The sequence below is a fragment of the Octopus bimaculoides genome, chromosome 3 (assembly GCF_046866305.1).
Source record: "Octopus bimaculoides isolate indiv1 chromosome 3, ASM4686630v1, whole genome shotgun sequence".
NCBI lineage: Eukaryota > Metazoa > Mollusca > Cephalopoda > Octopoda > Octopodidae > Octopus > Octopus bimaculoides.
The window spans coordinates 66,758,452-66,777,558 of NC_142930.1; the positions used below are offsets into that span (position 1 = coordinate 66,758,452).

General features: G+C 35.9%; 1 protein-coding gene across 6 annotated transcripts in view; it reads left to right on the forward strand.

Moving 5' to 3' along the window:
- Nucleotides 1–19,107, forward strand: part of LOC106868150 (protein mono-ADP-ribosyltransferase PARP6) — a 186,687-nt gene that overhangs the window by 114,988 nt on the left and 52,592 nt on the right. For all 6 annotated transcript variants that reach the window (XM_089349123.1, XM_089349125.1, XM_014913284.3 and 3 more), the window contains 3 exons: nucleotides 4,344–4,522; nucleotides 11,622–11,719; nucleotides 14,121–14,181. In XM_089349123.1, coding sequence (XP_089205249.1) covers nucleotides 4,344–4,522; nucleotides 11,622–11,719; nucleotides 14,121–14,181 — 338 coding nt within the window. The remainder of the gene's footprint in view (nucleotides 1–4,343; nucleotides 4,523–11,621; nucleotides 11,720–14,120; nucleotides 14,182–19,107) is intronic.

Here is a 19,107-nt window from a genome sequence, read left to right on the forward strand (position 1 = left end):
AATAGTTTTTGAGTGCAAAAAATGTGAGAGAAAGATTTGGAAATCGGATATGCCTATAAAAACAGCTATGAGATTGACCCTATCCTAATCCTAGGTTTTTGAATTGAGAATATTGGACCTTTAAATTAGGTTTTTTTTTTAAAGATATACTTTGACCTAATATGAAACATTATGTTTTTATTAACACTAATTTAAGATCAGGAAAAATAATTACAAACCTGTTATGGTTTATCTGTATTTATCATTTTGCCAGATGACCACATTACTGATTATTCTACACTGAGTTTCTGACTTAGAATTATCTTTTCACTCAAATTGAGCATAAATATCTATCCACTACATCACTGCCTACTTTATTGGTGATGTCAGTCACTTAGCACTGCACGTAGTCAGGCTTCTTGGTCATTCTGAGACCTTGGCAGTTGTTGAATGAACTAAGATTGTCTAGAGTTGCCATCAGGGCCAAAGTTCAGAAACATTCCCTCTGTCTTTCATCTATTTATTTACTTTTTGGTTGATTGAAATTGGAGAAGTTCTTTTTGTTTCCCTTTCAGAAAATAAATTTCCATTAATACTAATGACTTTTACATTTTGATTGTAACGTAAATAAATTATAAATTATTTTCTTGTCACCACCTCATGTATGGTAGCCTGCACTTAACTGTAAATTCTCCATGCTGAAGACACTCTTGGCAAAACTTTCCAGTGTCATCTTCTTACTGATGTTTACAAAAGTGTAATGTTTGATGTTGTTTATATTGACTATTTTAGCTGTTAATTTATAGTGTATGTATGTATGTACATACATATGCATGCATCATGTAGGTATGTATTAACAGTTAATGTTTTAAATCTACATTATTCAATGTTTCACACATGTTAAACCATATCTGATTCTTTAGGTCCTTTACATCCAAGTGCAGGGTCTCCAGAATTTTAAAGAAAGTTGATGGATAAATTTCAGTCCTGTTAGCTCAGTTCATTTGAGAGATGACTGCTAGGCAACTACTAAGTGTTTGTATTAGTAGCAGCTGAAAAGGGAATAGCTGTAACTCAATAGATAAAAATAGACCTTTGCTTTCATGAAATATTCCAGTTGAAATTTAAAAGAACTTCACTAAAGATACAGTTAAAGTTATGAAACATTACTATCAATTAATGGCTTCAAATTTATATGGAGCTATGTTGATGAAATGGTATGATTTTTTTTTTGTTTTTTGTTTTTTTAAGAGATATGGCATGCTGTTTCAATATGTGCTGTTTTTCCGAGTGGCAGAGACGGTAGCTATATGTTCTGAGCAAATAAGGAGAGCTCTTGTCAGGCATGCCTCAGATTATGTTGGCTAGGTCATTACTTTGATCTGAGAGTCTCTAAATAATATGGAATAGAAAGGTGGAATTTTCCCTATTCCCAGACCTAAAGGACTACATATGTTGAGTGAACCAACCCTTGAATTTGCTGGCTGGGAGCGCTGAGTAATTTTGGAAGATACTGTCATTTAGAGAGTGGGTCAATCTATGACACACTGCCAAGAACAAGCTGAATCTCCAATAAGGACAAATGGATTGATATTAGCAATTGTATGTAGGTGTCCAGAATAAAAACTGCATAGTTGCATACTTTTTACTGTTGTAGCATGTAATATTGAAAGTGACATTGTCTTGGTAGAAATGACTAATCTTTATATTTATAATATACTTATAAAGTTTGTGATATGTATGCTTGGAAAATGGTGTCCAGTGAGGAATAAAATGTTTCTGGCTATCTTCAGAAAGACATCTAAGAAAAAAGGAGGATCGAGTCAGGTTTTTCCTCTTCTTAACTCTCTTCAAGAGCTTTCTACTCAATATTGCATTACCACTTGATAGTGAAAGTGCTGCAATTCTGTTGGACCTATTCATTGACCCTTCTCGTATCAGAATTGATAGCATCAAGGACAAATTTACTTTACCTAACTCATTTTTAGGAGGGTTAATCAGCCTACATTTAGAGTTTATTATTGGAAAGAAAATCAGATTTGTTATCCTTAAGCATGGGGTACCACAGGGTCTTCTGTTTTTAACAGAGTGGCTTACTCTTTTCTTTCTGTGTTTATTTCATTAAACATTGCAATATTAGTTTTTCTATATATTTCGGAGATGAGTTTTGAAGTCACATTAAGCAGCCTGTATATTCACTCAGTTTGATACCATAGATTTGTATCTTTCAATATCAAAGTCCCTCAATCTGGAAGCTTTGGAAGGTAATTCACTAGGATTTATGGACTAGATTTTAAAATAGTCATGAATGTTAGGATGACAATATTATATCACTACAATTCTTACTGAGTCTTCAACTAATGCAGATTTTAGTCACTAACTGTTAATAAAACTGTTCAGTCTCCTCAAAGAGTTGTACAACAATATGCGTATGAAGTTACACACATGCACACACACGCACTCACACACACATACGCACACATCCTCTGCATATACATATATATATACACATTATGTCCTTGAAACATAATGTGTCTGTACACCATTAATGCACACAACTGGGTTCCTCCTGCCACCTACTTCATATTGACATCCCTCAAGGGGCTAAACATAGAGGGGACAAAAAGGACAGACAAAGGCATTAAGTCGATTACATCGACCCCAGTGCGTAACTGGTACTTAATTTATCGACCCCGAAAGGATGAAAGGCAAAGTCAACCTCGGCGGAATTTGAACTCAGAACGTAACAGCAGACGAAATACCGCTAAGTATTTCGCCTGGCATGCTAACGGTTCTGACAGCTTGCCACCTCTTTCTTACCATCCCTCTTTCTTACCATTATCACTCCCACTCATATTTACCATCGACCACCTGCATCCCTGTTCAAAATTTACTATATTTACCTCCTATATACATCTAAGCACCTTCAGCTGATTTTTATACCCATCTCTCACTCGCCACCACTCTTGCAACCTCACTTGCTTGCACACACACACACATGCACACAAACACACACACACACGCACGCAAACACACACACTCACACACACACTCACACACTGATTCTCCCGTCTCTTTTTCTATTTAAGTTAGACATGTTTCCTTGAAGGTACATTCTGGCACCTCTTCAAAGTTTACTGCTCTTTCTGGTACTTCTCTGACCACATCCACCTATGTAAAAATGTGAGATAGCTATGAATTTCTACGTGCACACACACACACACACACACACACACACGCGCACACACACACACACACTCACACATGCATGCAACAAACCAGTCCCTGCTCCTCCCATCATACATTATTCTCTTCACACTTCACATAAAGCATCTATCTTGTATTCTCCCTTTCAAGCAAGGAGTCTCTATAGTCTTGCAAGTAATAAAATATCCTCACAAATACAGCTGCCATGGTAAAACAAAGTACCCTGCACACTTTATAAAATGATGGTTATATATAAATATGTGTGGGTGTTGTGTGGGTGTGTATGTATATGTGTGTGTATATATATATATATATAAATATATATATATATATATATATGCATGTGTTTGTGTGTGTGTGTATATCATCATCATCATCGTTTAACGTCCGCTTTCCATGCTAGCATGGGTTGGACGATTTGACTGAGGACTGGTGAAACCGGATGGCAACACCAGGCTCCAGTCTGATTTGGCAGAGTTTCTACAGCTGGATGCCCTTCCTAACGCCAACCACTCAGAGAGTATATATACATACATATATATATATATATATATATATATTGAGAGAGAGGGGAGCTATATATATATATACACACACATACATAAATTTAGTAATGTAAAATCTGAAAGAGACAGTCTTCTGTTAGAGGCTTGCAAAACTTTAAGTTGTATGAAACCAAATCAAACTGCTTAAAGTAATATACATACATACAGATATATATACACACACATAAAATATATGTAAGTGTATTTCACAAACATATACTTACTTATTTACATACACTTACACACATGCATATATTCTTTGTATAATAAATTGACATCATCATCATCATCATCATCATCGTTTAACGTCCGCTTTCCATGCTAGCATGGGTTGGACGATTTGACTGAGGACTGGTGAAACCGGATGGCAACACCAGGCTCCAGTCTGATTTGGCAGAGTTTCTACAGCTGGATTAATAGATATTATTAATTATTTACACCAGTGAATTTAGTTTGGCTAAATGACACAAAATGTTTGGAAGCTAACTATAGAATAAAATCACTCATTTCTACACATAAAGATATGATACCAAAATCTACTTACACACATTCATATGCTATTTACTTCAGAATACAAAATAAATATTTTTTTTCTAATGTCTTATGTTGCAGATAATGTGTTAGTATCAACACTGAATACAATGGAAGTATCAGATATTGGATATGATCTGCAGCTGACAACAGATGAAAGCTCGGATTCTTCAGAAAACTCTGAGACCTTTGTCCCAAGTACAGACAGTTCTGAAACGGAGTGTAGTAGTGATGAGAACAATGACTTCATTATGCATGAGGTAAGAAAAATAACTTTTCTGTTGCTTACTTTTTGTTATTGATTAATCAGCAGATTGGAGAAGGGAGAAATGATTATGAGCTTTGTGAATTCTTTCTGGTTATGGGATTTATGTTGTTGCAGTTGACATTCAGTTTAAACTTCTGTAATGTTAATGTCTGCCTCAGCCTACAAGCTCATGATGAAACCAGAGCCTGTCTGGGTTTCTGAAGTGTTTAAATATCTGACAGTACATGGACTCACCTCCAAACAAGACACCAGCCCATTACAAGGTTGACCCTCAGACACCATTAGTATTCATTTCCAGCAATGTAAACTGGAGCAATGTGAAATGAGCTACTCATCGCTCAAGATCATAACGTGCAATCCAGGCAAAGACTTGAATCCATGATCTAACGATCATGAACCTAACACCCCAACCACTAGAGCACACTCCTTCACATGATGTTAATGTTTGTAGAAAATATGGGCAGCAGGGGATTCCAGAGGGTTGCATGTGAAGGAAAACAGTATGAGACAAAAATGCTTAAACATGGACTCATGAGCCAAGACAAAATAGCAGGGACAAGAAATGAATGATAAACAGGTGCAACAATGTGCTAGTTGAGACAAGCAAAGTCTATTGTAACAGCGCTAGAAGTAACAAAGAGAATAAACAGTACATCTATGAGCTATTAGTTGTAATGTATTATTCAGACTAAATTCAACATTTAGTTGGTTTTAGTCTGAAGAGAATTTGGCTAAATTTTGGAATCATCATTATACTTCTTAGTTCTGTAGTTAATGTTTATAATTTTAAAATGCTTCCAGTTTGTTTAATTTTGCAGTAAAATGGTAATATTTGAGGCTTATAATTCCAACATTGTAAAGTTGCAAATATATATGTAATAAACATCTGATACTATTCCTTATACAAAAGCATTTAGTATTCATGCAATGTGGCCATTCATGAATTTTTATAGCTTTCTGTTTAATGTTTAGTAATATTCTGTATAACCTTGGAGATAAATGTTGGCATTGATTAATATAACTTCTGGATTACTGTTAGCATTTTTGATGAATATAAACCATTGGACAAATGTTGCTGGCATCTGTTCCTGTAACTTCTGGTTGTTTTTCTTTAAGTAAGTCTGGGGTAGAAGAGCATGCCATAACCTTTGAAAGCCATTATGGACTAGTGAGGGTGATGTAGCTGATTCAGCTTGAGATAATATCTGCAAGAAAATCGTAGGTAAGGAGACGACTAAGGGCTTGGTTTTAATGTTTGTAACAGGGTGAAAGTCCAAGAATTATCCAGTAGTGTTAAAACAGACTGTATGTTAAGCCTACCATCTCAATACATACTTGTAGCATGACAATACATACAATGCTAATACATACAAGTAGTTGCTGCTAATAAACCATCAATGAAGTTGGATTCATAGCTATGCTGTTAATATGTTGACCTACAAACAAACAATTCGAATGCTGCTAATCACTTCATATTTGATAGCTTATTGGCAAGTAGATAGGATTGAATAATGATGTACATCAATGTGTATTTGTTGTTGTTGTTTTTGGTGGTGGTGGTGGTGGCGGTGGTGCTACTGCTGCTGCTGTTGTTGTTGTTGATGGTGGTGGTATAATGGTGATATTGTTATTGTTGCTGCTTATCCCTAAACCAACCCTGATCAAGCAAACATGTAATCAAAAGCATTCTTTTCATGAACATCACATCTTTTCTCCAGGCCATATTCAATGTGTCCTTTTTGAAGACAGTAATGTGTGGTTTGATAGAGATTTTACTACTATTTTTAGCAGGTCAAATGATTATATAGAATCTTTCTTACTGTCTTGTAGTCTAATTATAATGTGCTGATATTACTCATCAGCATATTGTAAACAAATGCTCCCTAAATTCTCCAAGAACTGAAGAGTTTCTGAATTACTTCTTGATTCTGAAGCATTAACAAACCAAACAACTCTATCAAAGGTAAAACTCCCAGACACTCTGCTGCCTTTTTCATTGTCGTTTGGTCTGAAGAGGAAAAGTAATGCTGATAGCCCGTTTCAGGGCCGCTGTGACAACTGAAAGGTAGGCTATATTCAACCTAATGAATTGGCCTGAATCATTGCAAAAGAGAAATTTGCTAAAGTCACCTAAATACTTACTTAACCAGCCATATCCAGTCCAAATATTTTACCTGTTTTATGTTCAAACCAATCAGATTTTACCTCTCACACCTACCCTAGAATGTCATTCTAAATATAAGCAATCACATCATCAAAACCTTGAAGCTAGAAGATAATGTATGATTAATTTAAAACCATATGAATGAATGATCATCACATTTGACTGAGTAATCAGAAAGCTAAAGGGTTAAACCCTTCATTCCTTATGAAGTGTTTACCATCAATAACTTTTCTTCACTGTTCTTGACTCTGGCTGTTTTTTCTGCTTTTTCAATTCTACCATAGTTTATAGCATTCTCTCTTCTGCTACCTCTTCCCCTTGTGGATTCCCTAAGGAAACGCCTTCGTCTCTTTGATCTTGTTGGTTTTGAATTGTCATTAATGCTTCAGTAACTTTGCTTTTTTTCTAGGTAGGGGTGTTGGCCCTACATAAACCCATTTTTATCTCTAAGAAGTGACAGTCCATATTAGTTCACCCTCAGTTGACCTTCCCTGCATGGGATATCCACTGATATAACTCTCAGAGTCATTGAGACACACAAATCACCAAACTACAAGAATTGGACCATGTGACAGAAAGTGGGAGCATTCAGCTGAGCAATGGATTAACCCTCTTCTTACCATATTTCTGCTGAAATAGGCTGACTTTGATTCAATTGATTTTGAAAATAACTTTGTCGTTATTGGGCTGGTACTTGGAACAAAAATTAGCATGAGATTTTGATAGAAAGTTTTAATTTAGATCATTTTAACACATTAAGCTTGTATCATAGGACCAAGAACAGTCTCAGGTGGGTTAGCATCAAAAGGGTTAAATCTACCTTTCTATTCTTTTCTTTTATTTTTTTACTTGTTTCAGTTATTTGACTGTGACCATGCTGGAGCATGGTTTTAGTTGAACAAATTGATCCCAGGACATATTTTATTAATATCATTTGCCGAGCTGCTAAGTTACAGGTACATAAACACACCAACACTGTCAAGTGGGGATGGGGAGACAAACACAGACACAAGACACACACGCATATGCGATGGGCTTCTTTCAGTTTCCATCTACCAAATCCACTCACAAGGCTTTGGTTGGCCTGCAGTTATAGTGGAAGACACTTACCCAAGGTGTTATGCAGTAGGACTGAACCATACAGCCATAGCCTATGCCTATATTTTTTTTCACCCACAGATAGGTGAGAGATTGTAAGTAAAATCAAATATTGAATGTAAAAACAAAGTAATGGAAAAACCTGCGGCATATTTGAACTCAGAATCTCTGAATTGGGAGTCCAATACATTTATCCACTCCACCACAATATCATTATGCAGCCTCCAAAAGAAAAACAAAACAATAAAAATAAAAACAGCAACAACAACAACGAACAATGTAAATTAATGTAAAACATCATCCATTTAGCAATTCTAATTGCCATGTTTAGATGAAACTTTGCATGTTTTATCTCTTGATCAACAATTAATTAGCAGCATGGAGAATGGGAGAGAGCTTGTCTTCGTTGTTTCTTGTGAGAAATATCAACCATAATGAATTCATCAGCTCTATCGTTTTTCCCTCGTTATTACCTTTCACCTTTACATTTTATTGTCTGGCATTTTTTAAATTTTTAAATTTTTTATATTTGTTTCTGTGTGTATGTTTATATAATTGTTTGTTTGTTTTTTTAATTATTAATAATATTTCCATTGATCTAATTTTATTACTTTCATTGTTTGATGTTTTGTGCGGGTGCATATGTGTGGTGTATGTATGTGTGTTTACACATTTAAATGTTAGAGTTTATCAATAAAAGAGCTGTGTGTATATATGTGTGTGTGTATATATATATATGTATGTATGTTTATCATGAATATGTGTATGCATGTGTGCACACATACACACACACACACACACACACACACACACACACATATATATATATAAAAGATAAGATGACATTTGAATTGCTTGATATGTTTACAGATATTGGTGTGGTTATTGTTCTTGTAATTATTAGCACTTATGGTGGTGGTGAGGGTAGCAATGATGATGGTAGTGGCCATGGTGATGACAGTGGTGATTGTGGTGGTGGTTCTGGTAGTGGTAAAATTATTGTACTGCTGTTGTAGCACTTGTTGGTGATGCCTGAGGCCATTGTCTTTTGTGATGTCAATGATGGTGGCAGTGGTGGTGGTGGTGGTGGTGGTGGTATTGTCCAACTAATACTTTTGATAGCAGAGATGATCTTTATAGTATAGCTGCAGTGATGGTGTAAAAGAATAATGTGCTGCCGTTGTTGTTTAGCCCCAGGTCAACCCCGATCAAAAGGATCTGAAATCAAGATGTCTCAAACATAACTAGCCAGCCTTTTATTCAAAAATACTCTATTCTATGTGTCCTTCCTTTTAAAATGGTTAGGTGTGTTTTATGTGAGATTTTGGTTATGTGTAACAGGTTGAGTTACCATGTAGAAGCTCATTGCCTGTGTTGTTGTTGTTGTTGGTGGTGGTGGTGGTGGTGGTGGTGGTGGTTATCTGCAAGTCATCCTTAATTAAGTAACCAGTTCTTTGATCAGCAGATATGACAATCTCATTTTATTTTCAAATACAACATTCGTCCTTCATGTTTCTGAAGACGACCAGACTATTAGCTTTACTTCTATGGGTTCTTAGTTGGCTTATTAGGCCAATATGCACATAAGATCCATCATTTCAGTGGAGTCACATAACAGCAGAATCAAGACTCAGTGGGGCTCATACTTTCCCTGTTGTCTTCCTTTCTGTAGTTTCTCTGATCATTTCTGTTTCTGAGTGCTGTACTCCAGAGTACACAGCTGTACACCACAGTGAGTGATCTTGAGCAAAACATTCCCAAGTAAACTGCATTAAGTTACATTTTTTCAAGGTTTTCTTGAGAATGTCCTTGTATCTTCCCTTTGATCCACCACATGACCGAGAGCCAACTGCTAGTTCACCATAGATACAGTGTTTTCCAATATAGTATCTTGAGGAATATATTCTCCAATGTGTCCTTTTCTAAATGGGATGTGATTTGAGGCAGATTTTTATGCTATTTCTTGCAATTTAAGTGACCACTTAGAGGCTTCCTCATTGGCAAGCTTTCTAGTAACAGCCATCCTGTCTAATTTTAAGAGCTACAGTTCTTTCTTTTTTAAGATTCTAGGTAGCCTTTGCTGGAGCTGCTGCTGTTGTTTTTTTAGCTTCAGGTCATCTTTGATTTAGTGGACCTATGATCAAAGACATTCCAGGCATGACAAACCAACCATTTTGTATGTCTTGGACTACATTATCCAAAATGACCTTTTAGCTACTATTTCTAACAAGTTAAGTATGCACATAGATGCTTCTCTCCTTGTTTTGAGTTTCCTTGCTGTTTATGATGGTGATGGCTGCAGAGGTTGTTGGTGGCACTATCTGTAGTAGTGTCATAGAGCTATTGTTGTTGTTGCTGGTAGTGGTGGTGGGTTGGGCGTGGCAGTGGTAGTAGTGGTGGTGATGGTTGTGGTGGCAGTGACAGTTGTAGTGGTGTAGATGACAACAGCAACGTTGAGGAGAAGGAGGAGGGTAGATAGATTTGGTGGTGATGATGGCATGCTTGTCTTTGTATTTGTTCACTCACGGCTTGACAACTGGCGTTAGTTTGTTTACATCCTTAGCAGTTGAGCAAAAAGTGACCCATAGAATAAAATAAGTATTAGAGTTGGTTTGATGAACTTAACCATGCACGAGCAACCTTTTTTCTGAGAAGTGGCCCACAAAAGTAAAGGAAAAGTTACGTTCTTCAGTCATACCAACTTATAAGGGCCAGTCTCCCAGTTTCATGGTGTATATATTCCCCACCTGGGCAGGACGCAGATCCATTGCAGGATTACTGATTTTTGCCAGTGGAGTGGACTGGTGCAATGTGAAATAGAATGTTTTGCTCAAGAACACAACACATTGTCTGGTCCAGGAATCGAAACCACAATCATACGGTAATGAGTCCAACACCCTAACCACTAAGCCATGCACCTTCACTTGAAAGGTAAAATTACCTTCTCAAGTCATACCAACTCATAAGGGCTGGTTTCCTGGTTTCATGGCGTATATATTCCCTACCTGGACAGGGCACTGGTCCATCGCAAGATTACTCATTTTTGCCGGCTAAGTGGGACTGGAGCAACGTGAAATGAAGTGTTTTGCTCAAGAACACAACACATCCGGTCCAAGAACCAAAACTACAATCTTACGATCATGAGTTCAAACCCTAACCACTAAGCCACACACCTCCATGAGTGGATCACATAAAACATGATAGTTCATCATCAAGCAGGCAGCAATACTGAAAAAAAATTCAAGGTAATTTTCCATTAGGCATGCCATTCAGGTCTTGCAGGCTACAGTTTGCCTGTGACTGGACTAAACCTTCAAGGCAATACTCCAGCATGGTCACAATCCAATGACAAGAACTAGTAAAAGAGTAAACAATTATAATCAATAATCTATAAACGCCTGTAACGATTAAGTCAGCTGCTGCCAAATGAAGAATACATAATTAATTTTTTACAAGACCCTGCTAATTGCATAGAATTAGGTCTTTATTCATTGCTTTTATCTTTTTTAACTACTCATTGTTTTTATATTATTATTATTAAAATTTTATGCTTTATTTTATCTTATTTTATTTTTTGAAATACATTTTTACTTGATAATATTAAATTGGATTTATTATTAGTGATCCATCTGGCTTCACCCTCATTGTGATTGCTGTTGACAACCTTCTTCATCATCATCATCGTTGTTGTCATCCTTGTCATCATCAACATCACCTCATCCTCACCCTCATCATTGTTGTTACTATCATTGTCACCACCACCACCATTGTTGTCATCGTCATCATTGTCATTGTCATCATCATCATCATCTTTATTATTTATTGGCAGGATCTTGAAATGCTTGAAGAAGTGCAAGTAAATCCAGCACTTGACAAGGACATGGAACAAATAAAAAATTTATTTGGTGAAGAATCCATAACGTACAGGTATGTATATTTCCTTCAAATAACTTGGTCTAATTTTTGTGCAAGTTAAATATTTGCATAGTATTTTTATTCTGTTTTTATACCCATGCTTGCATGCCTGAGTTGATCCTTAAATATTCTAAAATATTTTTACACTTTTTATACCCATTTTTGCATGGTTGGGTTAATTCTTTTGTTAAAAACAATTGTTTTTATACTTAGTTATCTTTCCTACAACTCACAGCTCAACCATGAAGTAGGTGTGAAACTTATCTATAATTAACAATTAAAAACCAGATTCCAAGGGAACTCATTGCAATTTGCTTCAGCAGCAATTGATCTATAATGTCTGTAAATTTGAATACATTTTATGCTTTGCAGTAGCAGAGCAAGGGTTCTCAGCATTCGGCAGCATAGATACTTTTGGTGCATATGACTTAACCCTTTAGCACTGAAAAAAGCCATATCCGGCCTTAATATTCTATCTGTTTTATGTTCGAACTGGCTATATCCAACCTCTCACACCTACCCTACAATGTTATTCTGAAAATAAACAATCATATTGAAATCCTGAAGCTACAAGATAATGCAGGATTAATTCAAAACAGTATGAATAAATAAGCATTATATTTGTTTGAATAGTCTGAATACAGAAGGATAATTAACAAGCATCACACCTTGCTGCTCCCCTTGATGCACCAGAAAGGCATGAAAAAACAAAAGGAATGATCTGAAGAAGGGCTTATCTCAAAAGATTAGAATTTTTATTTCCCAAGATCATACAACATTTTTTTCTCCAAATTAGAGTCTTTGAAGTGTTAGAACTCACACATCCCAACAGGATAGAACAAAAACTGGAACAAGTAACATTATACATGTTGCTCAAGTGGTTCCTGGATTTAAATGATGATATAAGTTTGATAGGAAGAGTTTATTGCCATATTGTAAATAGGTCAAATAACTACCTCAGTATCTAGGTGTCTGTGAATGTCTCATAAACAATTATTTCTCATTGCTTAAGCTGGTGAACTGGCAGAAACAAATGAGCAGAAGCCAACAAGTGAACTGGCACATGGAACAAATGCTTAGCTGCGTTTCTTTGGGCTTTATGTTCTGAGCTGAAATTCCATTGAGGTCAACTTAACCTTTCAGCCAAAAGGCTGAAAGGTTAAGTTGACCTCAATAAAATAAGTACCAACCAAGTATGGGAGTTGATATTATCAACTACTTACTCTCTTCAAAATTACTGGATGTGTGCCAAAATTTGAAAGAATTATTTCCCATTGCTGAGAACATCGGTCAGCAGAAGCTTGTCTAAATTATTAACATTTAGTAAATGTAAAAAACTTAATATTATTAACATTCTATTGATGAATAATCATTTTGATAGTGACAAAGGAACTTTCTATATTAAATATTATGCTTAGATTAGAAATACATGTATTAAGTTTGATTATAACATATTTGTTAGAAATGTTATGATGGCAAAAAATAGGTTCATTAAGACCAGAAAAATAGATCAGTAACAATTGTAGAGATTTGAACAGTGTTTGATCTGATGGATATGCAGTTACAATATGAACTTGTGAGAGTCAAGTCTCATACAAGATATCTCTTGTATCACACTAGACCAAGACACATGAAAATATACTGCTGGCATAGAGATAATAAACAAATAATCACAACAGCACTGAAAGTAAGACAACATTGATGATAATGATGATGATGATGATGACAGCGACGACGATGATGACGACGACAATGATGATGATGATGATGATGTCTGTATTTGCTACAAGAGCATCACTTATACCAAACAAGCACAGGCCAAATATTTCATTGTACAGTAATCACCACTTTAAACATTTGAAAAAGAAGAAAGCTATTAGTTATATCTTGAAATATCTTTCATTTATTTCAGTGTACTTTAATTTTTCATTCTATTTACAGAATATATATATATATAGAGAGAGAGAGAATCAGAAATGCAAACATTATTATTAGAACTAGCAGTGACAACATTACTATTAACACAAACGATTTCCTATTGAGAAAACTATATTCAATGTGATATCATCTTTTTTCAATCAAACACTGGCAACGAAAGCAGGAGTTCTTGATTATATTTCAAAAATTAATTGGTAGTGTATTTTGTTATAAATATACTCTTGAAAAAGTTTGTACAAACAAATAATTAAATAAACAAAAATAAAATAAAATATTTTTAAATAAATTTTTCTGAGAGAATAAATAATGTTTGCTTAATTTCAAATGTTTATATTTCTACACCTTTAAAGTCCCCAAAGAAATTGTTGTGAATCTTGTAAATATAAATGTTTGTTATTTTTAGAGAAACATTTTGAAATTCTATAAAATCAACAATTACAACCTATTTATGCTTTGGTTGTTTTTTTTTTTCTAGATTGTTCACCTATATTGATAATATAGACGTTGAACTCAATATTTATCCAACATTTTTGGAGGTAAGTACTACTTTATATTTCAGTTTATAATTTGTTTGTTTTTCTTTGTTTGTGTGGTTAAAATGGAGATTCAATTTGTGTTAGATTTGGAAAAAATAATTTTAATTTATCATGAGGTTAAGGCATGGCTGTGTGGTTAAGAAGTTTGTTTCATAACCACATGGTTTGGGGTTCAGTGGGACTGAACTATACACCTGCATAGTATAGACCCAGGCTGACCAATGCCTTGTGAGTGAATTTGGTTGACATAAAGCGTGTAGAAACTATTGTATATGTATGAACAAAATTAGAATTCAGCATTCCAACTATGGAGCCCATTGTGACAGAGAAGACTTTGTCAAAACTGTCATCAAGTTAACTCTGACACAGAATGCAAACCACCCAAAATTCGAAACAAGTTTCAGACAGCACGGTTATTTCTTTCACATTATGGGTTCTTTTCTCTGGAAGCACTGAGGGTATGTTTGATTTGATCTGGTTATTATACATCTGTTGTTTGGAACAAAATTGTGCTTGTAACAGTCTATAATGATTAGACTGACTATTATTCACTTTACATGCAGAAATCTATGAAGATTGCTGGGGAAGCAAACCTCAAATATATTAACAAAATATGCATTCTGCATTTAAAATGGGGTTTGCTCTAAAGCTGAGTCACTGCCAGAACTAGAGATGAAGTTTAGGGTGTGGAAGCAAGGTCTAGAATCGAAGAGCCTTAGGGTTAACCTAACAAAAATCAAAGTCTTAGTAAGTCGGAAGGCTGTCAAATCACAAACCCCTTCAGGTAGATGGCCCTACTCAATCTGTAGAAAAGGCATGGGTAGAAACTCCATACGATGTACCCAGTGTAAGTTATGGACACATAAAAGATGCAGCAATATCAAAGGAAGGTTAACCTGGAAGATAATTTTTGTGTGTGGCAGATGCATAGGGGCAATAAACACTGAAGATGTGCAGAAAACAGATTCCATCACATGCCAGGAGGAGAAACTAGAAGTAGTTCATAACTTCCGCTACCTAAACAACCAAGTCTGTAGTGGGGGTGGCTGCTCTGCGAGTATAGTGGCCTGGGCAAAGTTCAAGGAGCTCCTACCTCTGCTGGCAACTAAAGGCCTCTCACTCAAGATGAATGGTAGACTGTATGATGTATGTGTGTGAGGACATTGAAAGAAATAAAACTAGTATGATCCACTGGATATGTAATGTCAGTTTGCATACACGACAGAGAGTTAGCGCCCTAAGAAAAAAGTTGGGCATAAGAAGCATCAAATGTGGTGTGCAAGAGAGACGACTGCGCTAGTATGGTCATGTGTTACATATGGATGAGGACAGCTGTGTGAGGAAGTTCCACTTCCTAACTGTAGAAGAAACCTGTGGAAAAGGTAGAACCAGGAAGACATGGGATGAGGTGGTGAAGCATGACCTTCAATCATTGAGTCTCACAGAGGCAATGACAGGAGACAGACCTTTGGAGATTGCTGTGATTAAGAATACCTGGCAACTAAAGTGAGATTGCAGCCATGCATGTATGACCCAGTTAAGAGTACCCCTGATGCATTGGGTGATATGATATGCTTGAGAAGACCTGTTGAGTCGAGTAAAACCAATATCGTAGCTGTGACCAGTTCCCCCTGACTGGCTTCCATGCCAGTGGCATGTTGAAAGTACCATCCAAACATGGTCGATGCCAGTACCCCCTGACTGGCTCGTGTGCCAATGGCACATAAAAAGCACCCACTGCACTTGGAGTGGTTGGCATTTGGAAGGGCATCCAGCTGTAGAAACATTGCCAGATCAGATAGAATTAACATCCAAGGTTTTTCCTCATTTGTTTATATCCCTGTAACTTAGCAGGTTCAGTAAAAATGATCAATAGAAGTACCAGACTGTGGTTGGCTTGTTTGATTAAACTCATTAAAGCAGTGCCCCAACATGGCTGCAGTTCAATGGCTGAAGCAAGTAAAATATAAAAGACAACTGCTTTCAAACCTTCAGCTTCTCTACCTTGATCATAAATTCACATTTATACCATTATGTTATTAAATGTCTAAATAACAATCTGAAAAAGCTAGGATTTGGAGGCAAAGAAAGAAAACAGCTTTATGCACACTTTACAGATACACTATGTAAGTGGAACAGTAAAAATATGCAAGACTTTTCTAACATTTAATATGTTACAATTATCATTGTTGCTAACCAAATTCTAGTGATGGAGCTTTATCTTTTACTTGTTTCAGTCATTAGACTGTGGCCATGCTGGGGCACCACCTTGAAGGGTTTTAGTGGAATGAACCATCCCCAATACTTATTTTCTTTTAACTGATACTTATTCTAGTGATCTCTAGTGAACTGCTAAATTAGAGAAACATAAACACACCAAAACCAGTTGTCAAGCAGTAGTGTGGGACAAACACATACACACACATGTATGTATATATATATATATATATATATATATATATATATATAGGACTGGCTTCTTTAAGTTTCCAACTGCCAAATCCACTCACAAGGCTTTGGTCAACCTGAGGCTATAGTAGAAGACATCTGTTCAAGGTGCCATGCAGTGGGACTGAACCCAGAACCATATGATTGGGAAGCGAGCTTCTTACCACACAGCCACACCTGTGCCTTATGTACTTTATTTTGGTGTCAACCAGTGTGTTGAGTGGCATCCCTTTATGTCAAAACTTCTAACATAGCCCATTCAATAGGGATCAGCTTTATAAATACGAGTGGTAAGGATTAATATGATTGACTAAGAAGACTTTTGGAAATGATGCTCCACTATGGCTGCAGTCCAATGACTGAAATGAGTAGAGAAATTATGTTTAACACATATCAAAGCATGTAGACTATTTAATGTTTAAAACTAAAAGATAGTCTATGCTTACATTTTACTTCAATCTTCATGGAGCCTGGTGTAGCCATCTGGTTTCACCAGTCCTCAGTCAAATCGTCCAACCCATGCTAGCATGGAAAGCGGACGTTAAACGACGACAACGTATATATATATATATGTAATCTCTACAGATATTATACTGAAATTATAAATTTGTATGAGATATACAAATAGTAAAGTTCCACTTGCCCTGGGAAATTGAGGAATCTGATGTTTTGATCAGGAGGTTGTCTGTTCCTACTATTGTCTTTTTCAACTGCCGGGGTTTGAAGTAGTACTGAACATAGATAAGAGAAGGATGAGGAGAGGGTGTGTTAACATGCCAGGAGGGTCTAGGTGTTTATTTAAAAAAAATATCATAAATCAGTGAGGAAGGGGCTGTAATTGCAATAACTTGTAAACAGTGGGTCAGTGGGGAGAGTGATAAAGTACAATGTATATGTGCATGTGTGAGATGGACTGGAGGCGAGGTAGTGATGAGTTAAACAAAGACTGCTAGTGATATTGCGGTGAAGATATATCTATACATAAGTGTGTGTGTGTGTGTAATTATCATTGTTAATAAAAATCACCAGAAGTTACAATGACTGAAGGGTCAAGAGTCTTGTGCATTGGCACTTGTTTTGAATTCCGTTTTCCTGTTTGCATTACCCCCCCCCACACACACACACACACAGGGTGTGTAAGATATCTGAGGACAGATTTATGTTTATAAAAAAACAGATATATAATAACAGATAAAAACTTAATTATCAAAACATGCAATGAGGATGAAAAAAAACCTTTTCTATAATGTTATTCAATAAAGCCACCTTCAGCTTCAACAACTGCTTCTATATGAGACCTAAATCATCTACATGCTCAAATCAAGTGGTCCTGGTTCATTTTGGACATTACTCTGACTGTGGCAGCTTTCAAAGAATCTTTGGTGTTATGGGCGTGTTCATTGACCTCTCTCTCTCTCTCTCAACAATGCTCCACATGTAATAGTCCAATGGATTGAGATCTGGGAAACTAGGAGGCCAGATGTTAGGGGTTATGTGATCATGAAAATTTTCACCCATTCATTCCTGTGTTACTAGAGCAATGTGTGATAGTGCAAAGTCTTACTGAAACACATATAGCCTTCCATTGCATACTCTGTCTATCCAGGGCTTAACAATTATTTCCAGGACCTCAATGTTGGTAGCAGAGTTAACTCTAAAGCCTTTGAATAATGTGTGTCCGTGCGTGCATGCATGTTTGTGTGTGTGTGTGTGTGTGTTAGGAGAGGAAAGCAATGAGCAAGGTTACAATGTTGATAGAGTTCTGCTGTCAGTGTACAGTGGGAAAAGGAGAAAAGGATGAATTAAATATAACCAGAGTATGCAAGGAAGAAAAAAGACAGATATATCTTGCTTTATATATATTTTTTTGGCAAGAGAGAAAACACAAGATGGGAGGGGATTAAGGAAGTAAGTAGGGGACAGGCTTATAATAAAACTGACCAGCCAATAATAATTAAGAAAGTGAGTTTTTTTGTTACTTGTACTGTTTTCTTGAAACGTTCAACCTATCTCTAAAATTTATCTTTGGACATATATACATTGAACATACATTGGTATACTGATTATTTAAATTACAATGTCTCCCTACAAATCAGTTGTATGTGAACCCACTTGTCTCCACAGAATGTAATTTAGTGTAATTAATATAAAAATATTTAGATGTAAATAATATACAAAGCATACGGATGTATATGTGAGTATATTATGTGTGTGTGTTCATGCATGTGTGTGTGTGCATGCATGTATGCGTGTGTGTATGTATATATATATATATATGTATAGTGAGAGATGGAGGGATAAGGGATAATATACATACATATATATATACACATACATACATGCACATACATATTTTAGGTTAGCAATTCCAATTACTTTCATACATTGATTCCAAAATAATCTTTATTAATAATGGTTATTTTGAAATCGATGAAGTAGTGTAATTGTTTCAGTAGTAAGTTTCTTGACTTACTATTT